The sequence below is a fragment of the Typopeltis vanoorti genome, chromosome 5 (genome assembly GCF_054136105.1).
Source record: "Typopeltis vanoorti isolate ZY-2024b chromosome 5, IOZ_Tvanoo_1.0, whole genome shotgun sequence".
NCBI lineage: Eukaryota > Metazoa > Arthropoda > Arachnida > Uropygi > Thelyphonidae > Typopeltis > Typopeltis vanoorti.
The window spans coordinates 30,531,662-30,553,926 of NC_143553.1; the positions used below are offsets into that span (position 1 = coordinate 30,531,662).

At 35.2% G+C, this 22,265-nt stretch overlaps 1 protein-coding gene across 1 annotated transcript in view; it reads left to right on the forward strand.

Moving 5' to 3' along the window:
* The window catches only part of LOC150106282 (cytoplasmic polyadenylation element-binding protein 2-like), a 417,239-nt gene that overhangs the window by 345,037 nt on the left and 49,937 nt on the right, over window positions 1-22,265 (forward strand). The window contains exons 7-8 of the mRNA XM_090393070.1: window positions 11,161-11,279; window positions 17,803-17,917. Of these exons, the coding sequence (XP_090249196.1) occupies window positions 11,161-11,279; window positions 17,803-17,917 (234 nt within the window). The remainder of the gene's footprint in view (window positions 1-11,160; window positions 11,280-17,802; window positions 17,918-22,265) is intronic.

Here is a 22,265-nt window from a genome sequence, read left to right on the forward strand (position 1 = left end):
TCGCAAGGACTCATATCTGGTGTGGAGGATGTTCCAATACTTCCCATTGCCATCTATCCAACATCCCTATCACCAACTGCGATACATGACATTGTGCAACAAACACTGTGGAGAACCCATGAAAAAATGTGGTCACTTTCTCCTTAAAGCAGTATGCAAATTGTGCTCCATAAATTGTCAATAGTACTGTGCACGAACAGATTGCCTTGTAGCACAGCATGATGAAGAAAGACACCTTAAACGTCATAAGCGACTGATGAGGAGAGTTTATTTTTCACTTGGTTAGACATTAATAAGTTTAGTTTAATCCTTTATCCAAGTGTGAGCAAACAAAGTTTGCGCCTGAAAGTATCTTCAGGACTGGGGTAAGGTAGTGCAACACCAGGCAGCTCGTTGCAAAGGTGGAGAAAGATCTCATCACTCCTATCTCAGTATCTCCCATAATGCAAAGCACATCTCCTTGCGGATATGTGTAATGCTATGCATTAAGGCAAGGGCCACTACCCATACCGGTTTAGACCTTTATTGAGGTCTCGTCAGTGGGAACCAGGCCCAGTAGTGGAGATACAAAGGCAGAAGCAATGAGAGGTCATCTTAACCTATGGGAGTTGCCAAAGGTTGTGCAACCCTATTATTAAATTACTCCGGATTCAGAGAAAGATGTTGAGAGTTTATTTTTCACTTGGTTAGAGTATAATAAATTTAGTTTAATCCTTTATCCAAGTGTGAGCAAACAAAGTTTGCACCTGAAAGTATCTTCAGGCGCAAACTTTGATGAGATCTCAGTATCTCAGTATGAGATAGGAGTGATGAGAGCTTTCTCCACCTTTGCAATGAGTTGCCTGGTGTGTTGCACTACCTTACCCCAGTCCTGAAGATACTTTCAGGTGCAAACTTTGTTTGCTCACACTTGGATAAAGGATTTAGCTAAACTTATTAATGTCATAAGTGACTATCAGCATGATAGTTGCTTATGACGTTTAAGGTGTCTGGTGAAGTTTTTTTTGGATGGGGTGATCCTGAATGGCATGATTTGTTGGATCACATCTTCAATTCAGGCTCCTGCCCGAGTGTCATGAAGCTACGATACGATTCAGGAATGCATTCGCTTCATTTTCATATTGTTCCAAATGGAGGGCCAGCAACTTTATACCTGTGTCATTTCTGCATCTCAGTTAAGGGATGTGGAACCCACAAGCTGAAATTTTGCACATACTGAGTTTCTCTGTTAGGATCTGCCAAACAGTTTGGTGGTTTATCCCAGTTTCCTGGGTCAACTGGCTTATAGTCCATACTGATCAACCATGAGGAGTCCCCGAACAAGATGGCATGACAATTATCATCCGAGTGATCCATCTTGGATAAAGGTGGATTTATCCACGATAACAGTTGCTCACAGTTTTACCTCATGCCACCTGGACCTTGATCCAGGATCCTGTTCTAATCTTGTGAACATACTTTGCAGCATTGCACATTGAGATATTGAATTTAACCACTTCTCCACACAAGGACATTACACTTTGTTAGAATGGACTGTGTTGCCTTGTGTACATGAACAGTACATACAACTAGTGCATCTATCTATGAAGAGTAACAAGTTACCAACTATGTCTCCTGACAGTGTTGCGACTACTTTATTTACAACCGTCATAGAATACTGTTTTTACATTTGGTGTAAAAATTCCATTGGCCTATGTTCTTTGGAAAAGACTCTTGAATGTGGAATTAATATTAAAAATATGTGATGATATAAAAACCCTGCATTTAACAGACCTATTATGTGGCCTTGTAACCTTGGTTCTTCATGTAACATTTCCATCTAACCAACAGTGGAACCCTGGATAAAAGAATTTTCTCTGTAGTGGCTGAATTTGCCCTATTCTTGGTTGAATTTCTATACTTTTTTCTCTAGAAACTTGACAGCAATTTGTTCACATAAAAACAATATTCAGTAGCGAAAAATTCAACTAGTTGATTGTGGTAAATATAGAGTAGAAAATGTGCCAAAAAAAAAGGGGGTTTTTATTTAATGGTGTCCTTTTATTATGCTGTTTATCTGATTTATTTTCTACTTCTGATATTATATATATATATTTCACTGTTCTGCTTATTGGAGGCAATAAGCCTTTTCTCTGGCTTGAAAAAGTACATGTTTGATCTCTAGAGCAGGATTTCCAGACTAAATATAAAAAATATATATATAAAAATAGAAAAAAAATCTCTACCTCACCCATGTTTCAAAATGTACTATAGGTTTTCTAATAGCCTTTCGTGGGTAGGAGCAACATATATAAATTGCATTAATTTCCACAAGTGATATCACGAGATCCATATTCACGTGACTGTAGTTTCAAAATACATTTGAAAAGTGAGGTCGTCTTCCTTAGATCAATGTTCATAATTTAAACAGGCTTCCATTTTCATAAATCAGACTGTTAGGAATGCCAAGATATTTGCTGTTAGCAATAACCTAACATAAATAGTTTATTTACCTATCAGAATACCAGGCAGTCCTCACCATCCTGCTAATGCCCTTGACCTTTTCTTAACCAGCTCTCCTACAGTGTTAGTTCTATCAAGAACTCGTACTATAATCTCATCCAACTTTCCTTTACTATGGAACATCCTTTTGGCATTAGAAGTATGCCAATTTGGGTTACTCCCCATGACTTCTACTCCTTTCTTTGGTTTGATCATTGTTTCTACTCTCCTAATCCAGATACTTACTCCCACTGAAAAACAGAAATAATTCTAATTAGATCGAAGGCCTTCATCCACCATTCTACTCATTATACTTCTAACTACCAAGGAGACCTTAGTCTTTAACAAATATCTCAAATCAGTCCAAAAAATAATTTACTATGTTGCAAATGACTTGAGACAAAAATCCAAATATTATTTTGGAAGTGCTGAATGTAGAAAATCATCTCCTGTTCAAATAATAGTCTAGCCTTCTGGTCCTGGCTGCAACTTCTTCCCATCCATACATCCAACTCTTTCCTGCATTACTCCTAATGAGTGATTACATGGTGAAACTCACGTAATCACTCAACATTTATATATAAGACATTTGATCATGTCTTGCACAGAGATCTGCTCAGAAAACTTCCATCTTATGATTTGCTTTTATCCTTTTCACTTAGGATTACTAGCTTTCTTTTTGGTTGCTCACTATATGTCATGATAGATGGCTTCCTCTCTTAATTTCTTCTGCCAGTGCTGAAGTATCCCCAGAGATCTGAACTTTCGCCCACTCTCTTCCTCCTATATATAAATGGCCTTTTCTCACTGACGGTACTTTCTCTTTTGTAAATCTCTTAATGCACAATCATATGAAAGTTCAATATCTTCAATAATAACTGCCTTAAACTCTGATGTTCTTGTTATTCATTAGTGTAGTAAGGATAATTTGGTGAACTTCAGTGCTACCCAAATGCAGGCCTATCTTATTTCTCTGAAGAATGATCTGACTTCACCTTACTTTTGATAATACTCCAAACATAATCAGTTTTCTCTTCTGACACTCAACTCTTGACTTTCCTGGCATCTACATTTCAACCATAGTTTTTTCATCCTCCAAAAAAAAAAAACTTTTTTTCTCACCAATAAAACTGCTACTACTGTACAAAATTCAAGTCCACCCAACATTGGAGCACTGCTCATATATTTGGTTTGGTATGCTAAAAACTTCAAAGGATGCTTGATGCTATCCAGAAGGCAACCTGATTATATTATAACCTTTTTCCACAGATTACTTTGGTCATTCTCTTATACCCTATGTATCTCCTGTAAGAATTGCCAGTAGTAATGTTCTGTCGAACTCATACCATCATTCTTCTGCTTTTTTCCAAGACTTAGTGAACACAAGCAGCTGCTTGTCAACACATATTTACAAGGATGGTCTGAAAAGTTTTCGGCCTAACAATGAAAAAACGAATTTATAATTTCAAAATTTTTATTTTTTAACATAATCTCCCTTATGACTAATACATTTATTCCAGCAGTGATCCACCACCATTATCCCGTCCATGTAGTGATTCTCAGTAAGATACCCCTCTACAGCTGCAATCACCTCTTGATTCAAAGAAAAACGCTGACCAGCAAGGAAGAGTTTTAGTTTTGGGAAGAGATAGAAGTCAGTGGGAACCAAATCTGGGGAATAAGGTGGATGTTCCAACAATTCATAGTGTAGATCCCTTAATTTTCCCATTGCCAAAACACCTTTGTGGGCAGGTGCATTGTCCTGATGAAAGATGATATTTTCTTTTGCAAACAGGGTCTTTTCTCACGAATTTTTTCATCTCGTCTGGTTAAAAGATCGGAATAATATTCCCCAGTTATTGTTTTACCCTTTTCAAGATAATTAATAAACAAAATACCTTTAGCAGCCCAAAACCCAAAGGTCATGACACCGATGTCATGACCTTTCCTGCTGATGGAACCGACTTTGTCTTCTTTGGTGCTGAACAACCAGCTTCTGTCCACTGTTTTGACTGCTGTTTGGATTCTAGTGTGTAATGATGAATCCAAGTCTCATCCATGTTAATAAATCAACACACAAAAATCAGTTTTATTCTTGTTAAAATGCTCCAAGCACTATAATAAATTTAGTTTAATCCTTTATCCAAGTGTGAGCAAACAAAGTTTGTGCCTGAAAGTATCTTCAGGACTGGGGTAAGGTGATACAACACCAGGGCAACTTCTGCCTGGTATCTCAGCTTGGGCCTGGCTCCCACTGAAGAGACCTCAATAAAGGGCGAAACTAGTCTGGGTAGTGGCCCTTCCCTTAATGCATAACATTAGACATATCCGCAAGGAGATGTGTTTTGCATTATAGGAGATACTGAGACAGGAGTGTTGGTAGCTTGCTCCACCTTTGCAACGAGTTGCCCTGGTGTTGTATCACCTTACCCCAGTCCTGAAGATACTTTCAGGCGCAAACTTTGTTTGCTCACACTTGGATAAAGGATTAAACTAAATTTATTATACTAACCAAGTGAAATTTATTATCTAACCAAGTGAAAAATAAACTTTCAACATGCTCCAAGCACTGTTCAGAGATTTTCATGCGAGTGCATTTTTGATCTGCTGTGAGCAAGTGTGGCACCCATCTTGCGCAAAGCTTTTTCATTTGCAATTCTTCATGCAAAATATATCGTACACATTCTTTTGAAATGCCTATAGTCTCAGCAATTTCAATCACTTTTACTCACCAGTCATCCAATACCATATCGTGCACTTGATCAATGATTTCTGGTGTTGTTTCACTTTTTGGACATCCTTCACGTTGATCATCTTCAAGGCTGGTACGGCCATGTTTAAACTTGGCAGCCCATTTCTTAATTGTCGAAAATGAAGGAGAAGAGTGCCCATAAACTTTTATGAACTTCGAATAAATTTTTTTTGCCGTTAAACCTTCTTTTACAAAGAATTTTATTACCGCACGATACTCAATTTTATCCATTTCAAGAGAAACAGAAAACACTTTTGCTTCAGACAGTTGATTAAAAAAAATTACTTTATAGAATGACTTGCAACTTCACACGGTTGCTTATGACATATGTACCAACTTGGCTAAAAAAAAATCTTGCTGATAGCATTGCTATCTATGGTCGAGGCCGAGAACTTTTCAGACCACCCTCGTACTTGTTTTTACAAGGTTTGAAACCCACTGAACTACCTTATCCTCCTCCTCTTTCAATCCATCCACCGCTACACTGTGAAACAGCCTCCCTCATTGTCTTCAGCTATTCACAAAGCACATTAGTGGCTTTCTTAACCTCTTACAGCACTAGTATGTTATAAGTATTCTGCCTTTTGTATTTTATCTGCATGATGCTCATAGTTGGTATTCCTTTTTAAATGTTATGGCTTGCAGATTCAGTTACCTTCTGGAGAATAAAATTTTGTTAACTATAATACAGAATTAAAACTACAAAAATTCTTAACCATAGGATATGTCTGCTTCCCAATAGGAAGCAATCATATTCATAATATTATACAAATAGAAATATTATATTAGAAAAATAAAGAGACAAAATATTATTACATCACTCAAATTAGTTTGAAGAATCATCTGATAACTAATACTGGGTTTAATAAGTTGTGATAATATAGACAGTTAAACTGACTAGTTTTACCACATATGCTAGTGGCTTCTTCTAGGTTAGGAAGAACAAAAAAATACAATAAGCAGTAAACATGAACCATTACACAAAAATAAAAAAAACAGAAATGTGTGGAAGCTGGTGCAGGTCAGTCATTGTTCGGTAGGTGGCAGAAAAGTTAGTCCGATGCATGGAAAGATCTAATAAGTGACTTCCAAATATCACATAAAATCATTCTTTGATTTCTGTTGAGTATACTTCTGAGTGAATAACCATCATATCCTCTTTGATGTTGCGAGCACTGAAATCATCTTCCATATAAGGCATGAAGCTCTTGTCCCATTCAATGTTGTGGTGAGTGTGGGAGAAGTGGAAAACTAGGCCTGAGCTGTCTTTTCTGTTATTAGCATCTCCAGTATGCTCGTTTTGTCTAATTTCCAAACTTCTAGATGTTTGCTCTATGTAAGCAGCCACAAGAGCATGGGATATTGTAAACTCCAGGATGTTTGTTGAAAAGGTTGTGGCCATTAGGTAAACATAACAGACTCATATAGTCACAATGGGCTTGAAAGCGACTCTTATGTCAGGAGATTGGCAGTTTTGAAAGTTTGCCAATATAACGGATGAAACAGAGGCTCTATTAGCAAATGTCAGGAATCTGTTTTGAAGCAGGAGTAGAGAATAGTATTCTTTGTACCATTTTCTTAGAATATCCATTGCTCATCAATAGTTGGAGAAGAGAATGTAATTTTTCTTTTAGTTTTTCTTCATCTCCTTTAATAGATATTGCCCCTTTTTTCAGCATATAATATAATACCATATTTTTGATATATGATGCAATGAAGATAAATGTAGATAATTATATGTATGAGTGGGCTTACAGTATATGCTGAAAGAGAGGCCTGCTTTTTCAAAATTAAAACATCTAGGAAAGGTAATTTTCCTTTATTTTCAAGTTTTAAAATGAATTTACAGGCTTGATTGAAGAATCATGTCGCTTTTAGTGGTTGAGGACCTTACCACATCATTCCCAGTTGATGGTTGATTGGTATCAAGTTTTGGAGCCGAGAGAGAGAAAGAGATGTACACTTTTGTTTGTAGTCCTAGATTGTTTAAAAGAAAACTATTTCTGAATGATCTGTTCAAGTTATAAGATATACTGTTGACACCTGCTGGTCTAATGGTATCTCTTTGTGCATATCCTGGGTACTTTAAGTTCTGTGGTTGACTTGAAATTTATAGAGCAGGATGTCTGGCAATATAAGACCAAATTCTTAAAATCTTGAGGCCATCATGATATTTAAGGTAGAAGAGTTGATGGGCTCACAAGCTTTCTACCATACCAGATCATGGTACAATATGTTAGTTGGGCTTCTTATCATTCATATCATCATCACCGTGAAATTCCTGATATATACCCTCAAGGGGAGTACAGGATATGATAGTACTACATGAAAAATTACATCATTACTAACTTCCTATCTACAATTTTCCTCCAAATCAGTCTGTTACCTGTCAAGACTCCAACATTATCAGATCTTATACACACTCTGTCCAAAAAGAAACCGAATTTTTGATAGAAAATAAAACACAGGCCAATTATAATTATTCAAATCATTTATTTCAATTATTATACTCCCCCTCAGCTTCACTACAGCATTTGGCGCAGTCAATTAATTCGGGTTTCGGGTTTTCTTTGATGAAATCACTCAGTTTTTGGATGTTAACTTCGCTCAGTCCAGTTTTTGAATTGCCTAGCTTTTCGTTATCCTCAAGCATCTCACGACCACTTTTAAACTTGAGTACGCGATAAGCGTTAATCACTGTATGCTTTTTGATGCGTTTCAGTAAAACTTTTACCAAGTTTAACACAAAAGTCAATCGCAGCTCTCTGTTTGAAACTCATTTTCTGACCATTTGTGAAAATACACTGTCATTCTTGGCACTATAACTCGGCTTCTAATGAAACAAATGTCATAAACAGTTAATACAACACTAATGAAGGTTGCTGCTTTCGACAACAAAAAAAGATACAAGAGGTGGTGCCACTAGTTTCTTCTATTTTTGAAAAGTTCAGTTTCTTAGAAGATAGAAATACACAGAGGGTGTATTTCTATCTTCTAAGGCACTTTTTACTGTATGAATCCACTTGGTCTTCCTCTGGGTCTTTTTCCTGCCAACCTGACTGAGAACACTTGTTTTGCTAATCTTTCCTCTCCCTAATCTTGCTTCATTCTGTTTAGGCGACCATACCACCTGAGATTAACTCTGCTAATGCATTCCTGGATGCTGACAATGTCAAGTTCTTTCCTAATATCCTCGTTTTTAATATGATATTGCCATTGATGCCATCTGTTCATGCCCTTAATCTTTCTCAGGACTCATATCTGCAGTCTCTAGTCTTTGGTCAAGTGTTTTACTTCTGACCCAGCTCTCAGATCCATAAGTTAAAATTGGCTTGAATACTGTCTTGCAGACAGGTAATTTAGTGTTTTGGCTAATTTCTCTCTTATTCCATATAAATTTCTTCAGTTGACTTACTGCCATACCAGCTTTGTTGATTCTGTTGTCTTCCATATTTAATTTACCATCTTCGCTAAGTAGCTGAAATGTTCTATAGGTTCTCCGTTCACAATGCAGTTGATATTTTCAATGTTTCTGCCTATTGTCTTTGTCTTTTTAATGCTGACCATACCATATCTATTACAACAATTATCCAATTTAGTCAGGGAATTTTGCAGACTTGTAGCGGATTTATTTAGAAGTATAACATCATCCGCATAAAGCAAAGAGCTGAGATTAACATCTCCAATTTTGATATCAGGTTTAATACAACTTGGCTTCATAATGTGATCCATATAGATAATGAATTACAGAGGGGATAATGTACATCCTTGTCTGACAAGGGTGAAAACAATGGGACCTTGTTTAACCGGGCAACATCCCAGCCGGCATGAAATTTTGTCATGTTGTACCATCATTGATATTTTGGTTTAAGCCAATAAGAAACAATTTGGTCGACTAAATCCCAAATTGCCAGCCCATCCTCATTCATTCAGTATTCAGGTAGATACCTGAGAGGGTCCATCACGAGAAGGTGAAGATTTGACATTAGGTCAGAAGCCCTGGTCGGTTCTCTGCATTCCTTTAAAGGTTGTGTGGAGGTCTCCTCTCAGTTATATAGCTTTGACCCTTAAGCATCCCTATCATTCATGTCTGCAGTTAGTATCGGTGACATGGTCAAACAGATCTGATTTACTATTATGTAGATATCTGATGCTGATGTGGTTCTTGTGCTCCTCATTTAATCGGGATAGTTCTTCCTGTTTTGCTAATGTAAGGATTACCACAGGTGCAAACAAATCTGTAGGATCCCAGAAAGGATAACCATAACAGAAATGTAGTATATCCTAGAAGAAGGCCTTGAACATAGTTTTTTGTTGTAAGGAATAATAGTAGCTCAAGTTTGAACATGAGGTATGTCTACTGTTTGTTGATCATAACCTTGCGTTTGTTTCCTGTCAACAGATGGGATGAAGACAAAAAACATTTTATCTCTAGCAGAAAGTTGTTTCTTCTAAACAGTGTGTGTAATACAGAATACTGTAGGCAAGAAGAAAACTATTATTCCGTTAAGGATGGGAACTGAATACATGTAATGACAGATTGCGTTTTCAGGGTAACATGGTACAAACCTAACCAATATAACCTAAATGTGGTTTTTAACACCTCTTTATAAGGCTTTGATGTGACCACATCTTGATACTATTCTACACAAACTTGATTGCCTGGATTTGGAATGCGGAAGTGATGGAGAGGATTCAGAGGCAAGTGACAAAAATGGTAAGGGGTTTTGGTGGATCTCTCCTGTGATGATAGACTTAAGATTTATGGACTACAAAATTTAGCTGATAGGTAGAAAAGAGGATATGGTAGAAACTTAAATTAATAAATGGGTTGGCTAGAGTATACATCATCATCATGCGTATCAAGGATTTAGACCTAGCATGGCCTGTTCATCATTGAATTGTTTAAGAGGACGTCCTGGTTTTCTTTTTCCTAATGGCTTGTACTTTAAGGCTTGTTTTGGTAATCTTTCTGTTTTCATTCTTTGAACGTGTTCCATCCATTTATGTTAATATTTTTTTAATTTTTTCTATTATTGGTGTTTGGTTTAATTCTTTCATAATTTCTTCATTTCTTTGTATACATGCTAGAGAAATATTTCAGTACATGTCCAGACAAGAGAGAATAAAGGTTCACCCTGGAAGTTAAGTAAGCATGTGGTCAGCAAGAGCATGTGAATTAGATTTTTTGCTTGGAGAATAGTAAATGAGTGGAACTAGTTGCCAGAGTATTTTGTATGCAAATAACCTTAAGGACAAGTATGATAGGCAGCATCACTGATTAGTGTGGGCCTCTAACAATTGAGAGCCTCCATAGCTCAGTCGGTTTTGATGATGCCCTTTGGATGGAAAGACCTGAATTCAAATCCCATCTAGAAAATGACGAACCTTTATCAGTGCTTTGCAACTGAGGGTGAGTTAGCCGGTCTCATATGGAGATAGGGTTTTTTTTTTTTTTTTTTTTTGTTCCTTAGAACAGGCAAACTGACCATTAGAACACATGCAATTAACATACATAATACACACTGGCCTCCTAGCCCATGAGTTGCTTTGCCGTAAATCTAAATAATGATTGATGTCTTTGGACTCCTACTTTTCAGAAGATATAAATTTCTCTTCCATCACTCATTGATACCAACAAAATCTGTCAATTTTCTGACCTGCATTATCACCTGCTTACTTACTGAACTCATTAATTACAAGAAACAAGTTTTGTTACAATGATATGAGAGAATTATTCACCCAAAACAGAAGTAACAGAGTATTGTAGATACAAAATCTTACATTTACTTATATAAATAACCTAATGGGAAATTTGAAATTAAATGCATGTATTCATTCTCTTCCTAGTAGTATTTCTTTCAGCATGTTTGATGATTTTGTTATTTATCATATCACCTACAAATATTGTAATTATTTCTGTCTAGGTTATGCATTCTTGCTTTTTCAAGATGAATCATCAGTTCAAGCACTTATTGATGCATGTATTCAAGAGGATGACAAACTTTATCTTTGTGTTTCTAGTCCAACAATAAAAGACAAACCAGTATGTTAATTTCATTTTATATTAAATGTTCCTTACTCATCACTAATAAGTTATGAACTAACTGCAGTATTTCACTATATATATATATATATATTTTTTTTTTTTTTTTTTTTTTCAAAGTTTTATATCTAATGCTCATTTCTAAATTTTTATCTCTTTAAATTTAATACATATTTCTTCAACAAGAAATTAAATTGGTGTAACAATACTGGTATTCTTCAGTTTCTTTGCCTAAATTACTCCCTCTTTTTCTTTTATATATATATATATATTTTTTTTTTTTTCACTATTCTGCTTTTTATTAAGCTGCAAAGTCCATGCTTTTTACCTTGTTATTTTTATATCTTATGTTTTTTATTTCTCACCTGAAGAAGTCGGAGCACCGATGAAACTAGTTGTGATGTATTTAAAGGTTTTTGTTATACTTTCTCGGGTTCTAGTCAGTTAAATTTATTTTTATAAATGTATACATCCCGAGTAAATCCTAATTTCAATAATATATATATATATATATATATATATAAAATAGCATGGTATCTGTTGTTATTATTACATTGTTTTCTGTCAAATATAGCTGAAAAAGTCAGTAATATTTGGTAACAGTGTTAAAATACTGTTTTATGGATGCTTAGTTTTTTTCCCCCATAAGTTTATATATGCAGGTTGAAAGCATTCTCTGAGGTTTTTTTAAACAATACAGTTATAATATATAACTTTACCCATATACAGTACTAATGTACTATTGGTTGATCAACCAACCTCTCGTGTGTGGGCTCAACATTAAAAAATAAAAATAACAGATTACCAGAATGTATTATTCAAACCCTCACACAGTATGATACTGAGCAAATTTTACCTTTTGGTCTCTACAAGCTTGCTATAGTGAGTGAGCTGGAAAAGGATAAATAACAGTTCCCTTTGGTTGGAAAGACCTGTTTGGCATGTGAAGAACCATTTCAGGGCTTTTCAGTTGAAGTTAAGTTACCTGGTCTCTTATGGAAATGTTAGATTTTTCAACATGCAAAACAGCCATAATACACTATGTGTAGGATTAATTGCTGTATCAGAGCATTAATTAAATTTCAAAAAAGACAAGTTACTTTAACTTGATAAGCCATTTAACCTAACCTAAAAGGGAAAAAATGAGATACCCAACCTACTGGTAATACATCATTTGCTTGTAGCATTAACCTTCAGTGTGAAAATTTTTTTGCAGTTATTTTTACATGTAACTTTCTTACATTCTTTAAGAGTACTTCACCAGATGCTTCCATGGCTAAGCCAGTGGTTTATTCAGATGTTGCCACTTATTCAGTATCTAAGGTTTGGTTCTTGTTTTTAAACTCCTTACAAGTAATTTTTCAGTTTTTCTCTCAATTATATTTGTATACTTAAGTCTATAGTTCACATGAGAGTTGTTCAGCTTTGTTTCTTTTTAAACTTGTCTTTTCAGTGAGATGCTTATCCTGCTCAACATGAAGTGGTAGTCACTTCTTTCAAATCCCACACACACACACACACACACACACACACACACACACACACACACACACACACACACATATTCTAGTATCTTGGATCATCATCATCATAATGCTAGTTACTGATATGGACCAAATTGGTCTGTTCTGGTCTCATTATCTGCCTAATATCCTCAGAAGAAGATATTAGATGGATACTCAGCCTTCTTTTCCCAGTTGGTTTATATTTTATTTGTGTAGGATATCATGTGTTGGCTATTCGGTTTACATGTTTTATCCAATTTTGTTTGTAATTGTTTAGTTTTTCTTCTATTGATTTTATTTTTAGTTCTTTTAAAATATCTTTGTTCAACAACAGCATGTACATTCAAATCTTCGGACTCCCCATGGGCCAAAACATCAGCAGACAACTAGCGGAATTATTCCTAGCACACACAGAATCACCTTTTATGGCAGATATGTGGACGATATTCTGTGCATTGGAAATCCTACACGCATCACACCTTAAAAGCGTCCCTAAACAGTTACAGCAACAGACTAAAATTCACCATAGAAACCGAACAGAACAAATCCATCAATTTCTTAAACTTGACATTAATCAGAACATACAACAAAATAGCCACGAAAGTATACCACAAACCCTCGCATAATGGAAACTACCTCCATTTCCACTCATGCCATCCATATTCCATTAAAAAATCAGTCATCTTATCACAATTCATACATGCTTACAAATTTTCAACCAATCAGAGTACTCTAAATGCAGAAATAAAAAAACTAACCTAGATCTTCAAAAATCGCAACTATCCTACACAACTAATAAATTACGTAAACAGGACGGCCAAAAACTGCCAGAACAACCCAAGTACCAAAACAAACTTCCCAACACAAAAAATTATCAAAGTACCATACACCCAAAACACATACAAAGCCTATAAATACATCTTCAAACATACTGACTACAAACTAGTATTCACCACAAACCAAAAATTGGCAAATCTCCTAAAACCCACTAAATCTCACACACAAAAAGAAATATTTGAACACCACAATGTAGTCCATAAATTTCCCTGCCAAAAAGACTGCGATATACACGGGTTACACCATCAGGTCTTTATGGGTAAGACTACAAGAACACTTCTGCGATTGTAATATCTCTATTTCAGAACATTTACACACTAAAAAAACGCAACATCAAAAAGAAAAATCGAATACAAAACACAGGAAAAACGGAAATAGCTCTTCACGCCCTTGAACAAAAACATACCCTGCAGATCGACATAGTAGACAGACAAGACAATGAAACAATGCTTAGAATATCGGAAACAATAGCCATAAAATGTGACGCGACTATCAATGTCCACAGGCCCTACATAATCTCCGAGGTTTGGAAGCTTCACAACATAAAATTGAGGTCACAACCCCGATCAATAGGCAGTAACAACAAACGCTTCAAAAGCAGAAGCACCTACCCGACCTGACATAGCATCCACTTCCTCCATGTGTTCAGATGACGACCAAGCATAGTCGAAACGGACTGCACCCCGTCAACCCCCTTCCCACCCTATATATATATATATGTATATATATATATATATATATATATATAAAAGTGCTCCGCCCATCCCTAATAATATATATATATATTATTCAAAAAACCTGGGTTTTTTTCCATTTCTATTTAATTCTCCCACATTGCCTACCCCCCCCCCCCCCCATACACACACAATAGTTTGGGCATCGCAGAAAGAACAAAAGCCACAACACCCAGAAAAGGTATGTGTAAATTTCTCTTCCTTTATGCTACATATATTTATTGGTAAATATACATCTACAATGCCCTAAGAATCCGTGAGTAAAAAAGCCAATGACATTTAAACAGGGGACACTCCTGAACAGAAGCATGCAAAATAGCCGTAAATATAATATCTTTGTTCCTTTTTTTTTTTTTTTTTGTCTAATAATGTGTATTTTGCATTTCTTCGCATGAATCTCATTTCACTTGTTTTTATTCTCTGTTTATTGTCCAAATTTCACTGCTACATAATAACATGGGCACTGCTAAACTATTGTATATTTTCAAGCGTGTTTCTTTTTGTACAATATTTGGATTGAGTGTTCTATTTATCAGTCCTATAATCTGTAAAAATTTTGAAGTTTTTAATTTTATGTCTTTTTCTCCTTCATATGACATTTCACATCCAAGATAACTGAAAGTATTTTATTATTAATAACTATTTCATTTTTGTGAACAAATTCTCACTGGAATTTGTTCACAAAATGTCATTGCTTTCATTTTATCTATGGATACGTTCATTCCAAACTGTTCTACTATAGTGTTTAAATTATATATTAACTCTTTGTAAATTGTGTTTCTGATCATATGCAAATAATAGCATATATATTTTGTTATTCTGGGAAATTTCTGTACCTGGATTGTTTAAGGTGTTCTACTGTATTAATATTTCATTAATATAAATAATTGAAGTGTTGGAGACAGAGATATCCACCTATCTTACTCCTTGGTTTGTAGATTGTTTATCAGATATTTTTATTTAATATTGCATGTAGTAAAATATTAGGTATATTTATTTTTTGTAATATATCAAACAGTATATAACTTTTTACTTTTTATCTATAAACAAAAGATGAGTTTCTAAATTAAATTCTCTTCTTTTTTTTTATAAGTAGTTTTAAACGAAAAGCTGCATCCATAGAGCGTCCTTTTCTAAATCCAGTTTTGACATTCTGATATTTTTTCACTCTATTTTGTTTGTAATTGTTTAGTTTTTCTTCTTCTATTGATTTCAATTTTAATTCTTTTAAAATATCTTTGTTCCTTTTTTTTTTGGTGGTACATGCCCCCCCCCCCACACACACATCAGTAGTGTTACCCTTGTGGTACATTGCTGGTGCTTCAAACAAAAGAAGCCTAAGAGATGTAACGCTGATAATATGAAGCTAATGTCTCTAACCAGGCACCCAAAGGTACCAAGCCTCCTGGACTACTTGCAGCAACCATGATAAAAACACAACTCAAAAAGCTCCATACCAGCTCGATCATCGCCTGGAATAACAAGGATCCAGAGCCATCAGCAAAATAGCCAAAGACAAAGTGATTGACGTCCTGGCTCTCCAGGAAACCCATGTGCTTGACATAGCTCTCGATAGATTAAAGATCCCAGGACTAATTCTTGTCTTACAACTGCCATCCGAAGCATGGCCTGGCAACATCTACATCTGGTCTCAAGGACATAACCCAATGTGTGCCTGAAGCAGAATACTCCATAGGTATTAAAATTCAAAATACCACCATCTGCAATGTCTACAAACCACCATTGCAATCCTGGCCTGACCAGATGGACCAGCTGCCACCTCACCCTGCTATCTATGTTGGTGACTTCAACTCTCATGATACCATGTGGGGCTATTCCTCTAATAACCAAGATGGTCCACATTTCAAAAACTTCTAATTTTTTCTCTGCTTCTTTATTTAGAGTCCAAGTTTCACTGTTGTAGAGAAGGCTTAGCCAGATATAGCATTGTATTAATCTTTTTCTTGTGTCTATATTTATGTCTCTGGATGTTAGAACAGTTTCATATCAGTAAAGGCTTTTCTTGATATCTCTATTCTTCTTTTTATTTCTTTAAGAGAATTTATGTCTGTAAACACTTGTCCCAAATATGTAAAAGACTGAACCTGTTCAATTTTCTTTTTGTTAAAAGTTATGTTTAGTTTCTTATTTATTGGTTCTTTTGATATAATCATGCACTTTGTTTTCTTTAAGTTAATAATTAATCCCATGTCTAAGCTTCTTGTAAATTTCTGTGACTAAATTTCGAAGATCATCTTCAGATTCAGCTGTAAGGACCGTGTCATCTGCATACCTGAAGTTGTTAAAGTTCCTACCCCTGACTTTTACACCCTTCAGTTCTGAAATATTTTTAAAAACTTGTTCACTATATTTATTGTACAGTAAGGGCGATAAGACACATCTTTGTCTTACTCCTTTTTTGATTTCAAAGTTGTCAGAAGATGCATTTTTTATATCTTATTGAAGCCATTTGATTCCAGTATATATTTGTAATTATACGCAGATCTTTTCCTTTTAAACTGTTATTCTGTAGAATATGTATTAATTTCTTGTGATCTATTGAATCAAATGCTTTGGTGTAATCAATGAAACAAAGATATATGCTTTTCTAGTTATCAAGGCTTCTTTCACATAATGTTTACAAATCGAAATTTCCTTCTCTTGTACCTTTGTCTTTTTGAAAACCTGATTGAGTGTCTTCTGGTTCTGACAAAGTGCCTTTTATTCTTTTTAGGATTATTCTCAGTAGTAATTTTGTAACATGGCTTGTTAAACTTATTAGTCTATATTCTGAACATACAAAAGTTCTTGGAATTTTGGGAATAGTGACAAAGATGGATTTCCTTAGATCATCAGGGATGTAATCTGTATCATAAATGTTATTAAAGATAACCTTTAGGTCATTAAGTGTGTTTTCATTCCTAACAATTCGATAAGCATCTGGTCAGGGCCTGGTGTTTTACCTGTTTTCATTTGACTTAGAGTGTATTCTATTTCTTCGTATGTAATTGGTTCAACTTCCGTATTTTGTATATCTGGTGCATCTATGCGATCAGAGTCAAACAGTTCTTTTCCATATCCTTTCCATCTTTTTATGATATCTTGTGTCTCTAGTAGCATTTTTCTATTTTGATCTTTTATACAAGGATTATGGTTGAAATTTTTCTTTTTATTTGTCAGAGCTTGGATTGACTTATGCATTTCTTTACTATTGTGTTTCCTGTCCAATTCCTCTATTTCTTTACATTTTTTATTTAGGTACTTATTGGAGACTAAACAATAACAAAACCTGCAAAAAAAAAAATATATATATATATATATGAAATCTGAATTACAACAGAGGTATTCAAGTGTTTTTTTTTTTATCCCCTCCCCATTACTGTTGAATTCTTTTATTGGTATGATTGGAAAAACTATCAGTTATAATTTCAATTATTATACTTAAAGGTTCAGATACGTCCATGGCGTCTCAGTGATGCAGATTTTGTATTGGATGCTTCCATGCCTCTAGATCCTCGTAAAACTGTATTTGTAGGTGGAGTACCTCGTCCATTGAAGGCAGGTAAGTAAATTAAAATGTTAGTTGCAGATGTGAGGATACAGGATTGCAAATAACAGCAAAATAAAGTGTATGTACATAAGGTGGTAGTTTTTGTATCATATGGTGTGAGTGACACAAAACTTTCCATTTCCACTATTGCATGATGTAGTTGCTGAGAATATGCTTCAATATAAAATAATGGAAGTCTAATTATAAATTTTACTTCATGTAAATGAGGGATCATCGTTATATACTCCAGGACAGTCCACTGTGCACACCGATTGAATTTCATCATATAGTTTTATTAAGATTGGTTGCTTAAAGGCCAAAGTTGTTGAACTGGGAGGAGAACTAGTAGCTTTCTAAGGAATTTGTAGAATTCACCAGAGTTTGACCTAATGTCCATTCCTCAGCATTAGTAGGTATCTACCTGGATACTGAACAAATGAGGATGGGTTGGCAGTTTGGAATTTAGCTAACCAAACTGTATTCTTATTGGCTTAAAGCAAAATAAAAATGATGGCACACAGCAGAAATTCATGCTGACTAACATCTCCTAGTTAAACAAGGCCCTCATTGTTTTCGTCAGAGAACCGTGCAAACAGCAAAAAGTCAGCTACTGGAACAAACTCCAACTCAACAGCAAAGTTTAAGATTAGCACCATCAATATAATAGGTGTTACTGAAACAAAGAAGACAAAGCAGGTGAGATTTTTTTGAAGTAATAGATACCAGATGTTATATCCAAGCAATAATGATATTGGAAACAGAGTAGCTATAATATTCAACATTAAATATGAGGATGATATTTTTGAATGCCAACAAATATCAGAATGAGGAATTGGGCAATAAGACTATTTATGCTTATGGCCTCACACAAAGTTCCATTAAAGAAGGAGAAGGATTTTTCCACGCATTTGAGAAGGCAGCTGACACAGAAAAAAAAAAAAAAGTTGGTCCTTGCTGGAGATCAATACCTCAGAGTATGAAATGATTACCAGATATAGAAATATTTTGGGAACATTTGGAGAAAAGAGCAAAGCTAATAATAATGACAAGTACCTGGTAGATTATGTTCAGGACATGGACTAATCATCACTAATACCACAAAAGATGTGTACAAATTCAGGACATGATCAGCATTCAGTTTTGAGCAGGATAAAATTATTATATTGAAAAGAAAAGTGTAAGACAGTTTTTATAATAATCAGAGATGAGCTGGTGACTCATATATTATTCAAGGAAAAAATGAAAGAACCAAAACCTTGGGAATTAGGTGCAGACCCCAACATTCAGCCATAGAGAGACACTTGGTAAGGTTGTCTGCAAGTATAGGAAAATCAGAACTCCATTGTAGACTCAGTAAATTAAAGAGGCACTCAAAGAAAAAAAAACATTGAAAGTTTCTAGCAAGTAAGTCAGCATGACAGAATACAGAGAAAAATGTAAGAAAGCAGCTAATGCTTTACATAAACATGGGAAAACTTTGGTAAGATCATAAATACGAGGAAGGTGACACTGTTTGAAGGCTATTGAAAAAACTTAGAAATGGAGGAAGGAGTGATGTGAAAACTGATGACAGATAGATATTCTAGATATCTGGAGTAATTACTTTCAAGGGTAACATAGCAAAAATTGCAAATATACAAGTCAGAAGATAATTGCAATGTTGAAACAAACACTGATGTGTATGGAATCAGGAAGTCATTTTGCCTCCTTACAAGGCTTTGGTGAGTCCTCATCTAGACTGCTGTGTACAAATTTTGTCTCTTGAGTTTGAATGAAATCAAGAAGCTGTTGAAAATTGCAGGAGAAAGAAGGATGATATAATAGAGGTGTATAAACTTCTGAAAGAATGTTTTAGGATATCATCTGATGAAATTATTCATTATATGAAAAGTGAGGGGGGGGGCATCTATATAAGTTGAGTTTATGCATGGATAAAAAAAAAGGGGTAAGAGCTAGATTTTTCTTTCACAGAGCAGAGGAGTGAGCAGAATAGTTTGGATCAGGAAAATAGGTAGAAGTGGATAAGTTTAAGAGAAGGTATGATAGCTGATGTCAGTGTTGTATGAGCTCCTTGTTTTTCAGATATTTTGCCAGCTCAAGGAGAAAAATTAATTTCATGCATCAAAACAAATTCCTCCCCTTAGCTAATTCTACTTCATACAAAGATTTGTTGCATCTGCTATAGCACTTTCTTTGGTGTTTTAGTTATTATGAAATATTAAAATTTGTCTTCAACTATTGAAAAAGAGAATGGTTTTTGCCATGAATAATTGGAAATTTTATGATTTAGGTGATGATTCCAAATTAAAAAAAACAGACTATCTGGGTGACACAAGAAAAAAGAAATATACTTCTATAATTAATCATACGAGAGTGGTCTGAAAAGTTCTCAGCCTAACAATGAAAAAACAAATTTATAATATGAAAATTCTTTTTATTTTTCAACATAATCCCCCTTAAGACTCAAAATATATCCTACACTTTCTTTTGAAGTGCCTATAGTCTAAGCAATTTCACGCACTTTGACTCTCTGGTCATCCAATACCATATTGTGCACGTGATCAATAATTTCTGGTGTTATTACACTTTTTGGACATCCTTCGCATAGATCATCTTCAAGGCTAGTATTCGACAGTTCATTTTCGAGAATTAAGAAATGGGCTGCCAAGTTTAAACATGGCTGTACTGGACTTGAATATGATCCACGTGAAACAACACCAGAAATCATTGATCAAGTGCACGATATGGTATTGGATGACCGGCAAGTCAAAATGCATGAAATTGCTGAACGTGTAGAATATATTTTGCATGAAGAATTGCAAATGAAAAAGCTTTACGCAAGATGTGTGCCACGCTTGATCACAGCAGATCGAAAACGCACTCACATGAAAATCTCTGAACAGTGCTTAGAGCGTTTTAACAAGATTAAAATGGATTTTGTGCGTCTATTTATTACTATGGATGAGACTTGGATTCACCATTACACACCAGAAGCCGGTTGTTCAGCAGGAAATGTCATGGCATCGGTGTTTTGGGGTGCTAAAGGCATTTTGTTTATTAATTATCTTGAAAAGGGTAAAGCAATAACCGAGAAATATTATTCCGATCTTTTAACCAGACTAGACGAAAAAATCGTGAGAAAAGACCCAGTTTGCAGAAGAAAAAAATCATCTTTCATCAGGACAATGCACCTGCCCATAAAGGTGTTTTGGCAATGGGAAAATTGAGGGATCTGCACTATGAATTGTTGGAACATCCACCCTATTCCCCAGATTTGGGCTCCCTCTGACTTCTGTCTCTTCCCCACTGGTCAGTGTTTTCCTTCAAATCAAGAGGTGATTGCAGCTGTAGAGGGATATTTTGCAGATCTTACTGAGAACCACTACAGGGGTGGGATAATGGCAATGGAGCATCACTAGAATAAATGTATGTTGAAAAATAAAAATTAGTTTGTTCATTGTTAAGCCGAGAACATTTCATACCACCCTCATATGTAGCCAAAGGATGTTTAACCCCCCCCCCCCCCAACTGGCCATGACGTCCAGCTAAATCTGGATACGATTCTGTAACATCTATTAAATAACATGGATATGAAGTGCAATTTGGTCTCACTATTTCATCCGCCTCGGCCGTAGTGAGGTTAATGTGACAAGGCCTAGGATTATGCATTTGGGGATGAAAATATTACCATCTGTGTACTACACTGATTAAACTGATGAAGGTAGGGATTTGTTTGACAGGCAAAGTCTCTTTTAAAAACTTTGGTATGGCCACATCTGGTCTCCTCGAGGATGAGATGAAGATAATCCAAAATGGGACAGTTGTATGGAATACTCCTTATGAGGAGAGATTGAAGGTTTGTGGGTTACAAAGTTTAGTTGATACTGAAAAGTGAGTATATGATAGAAACCTATAAATTATTAAAGGGGTTTTATTGGACTGATGTAGAAAATATTTTTCAATACATGACAAGAACAAAAATAATGGATCATACCTAGAAATTATGAGAGAATTTAGTTAGCAAGGACATGAGGACTATATCTGTGGAATATTTTGCAGAGTTGGTTGAGTGCTTTGTCATAAATGAGTTCAAAAAGAAGAATCAGGTATTGTGTGAGTCTTTCACACAATACCTGATTTCGCACAATAGTCCCCCCCCCCCCCATCTTAAGAAGAAAAGGCACATTGTGCCTTCTCTTCTTAAGATGGGGGGGAAGAAGCCTAGACCAAGGAGTTATATAGGTATGTCTCCTGTTTTCAACACTATTTAATATATATTTAAATGAACTATAAAGAACCAGCATGGTATTGAATTATCCTCTGGTGTGAATTTAAACAGATGACCATTTAAAAATGACTG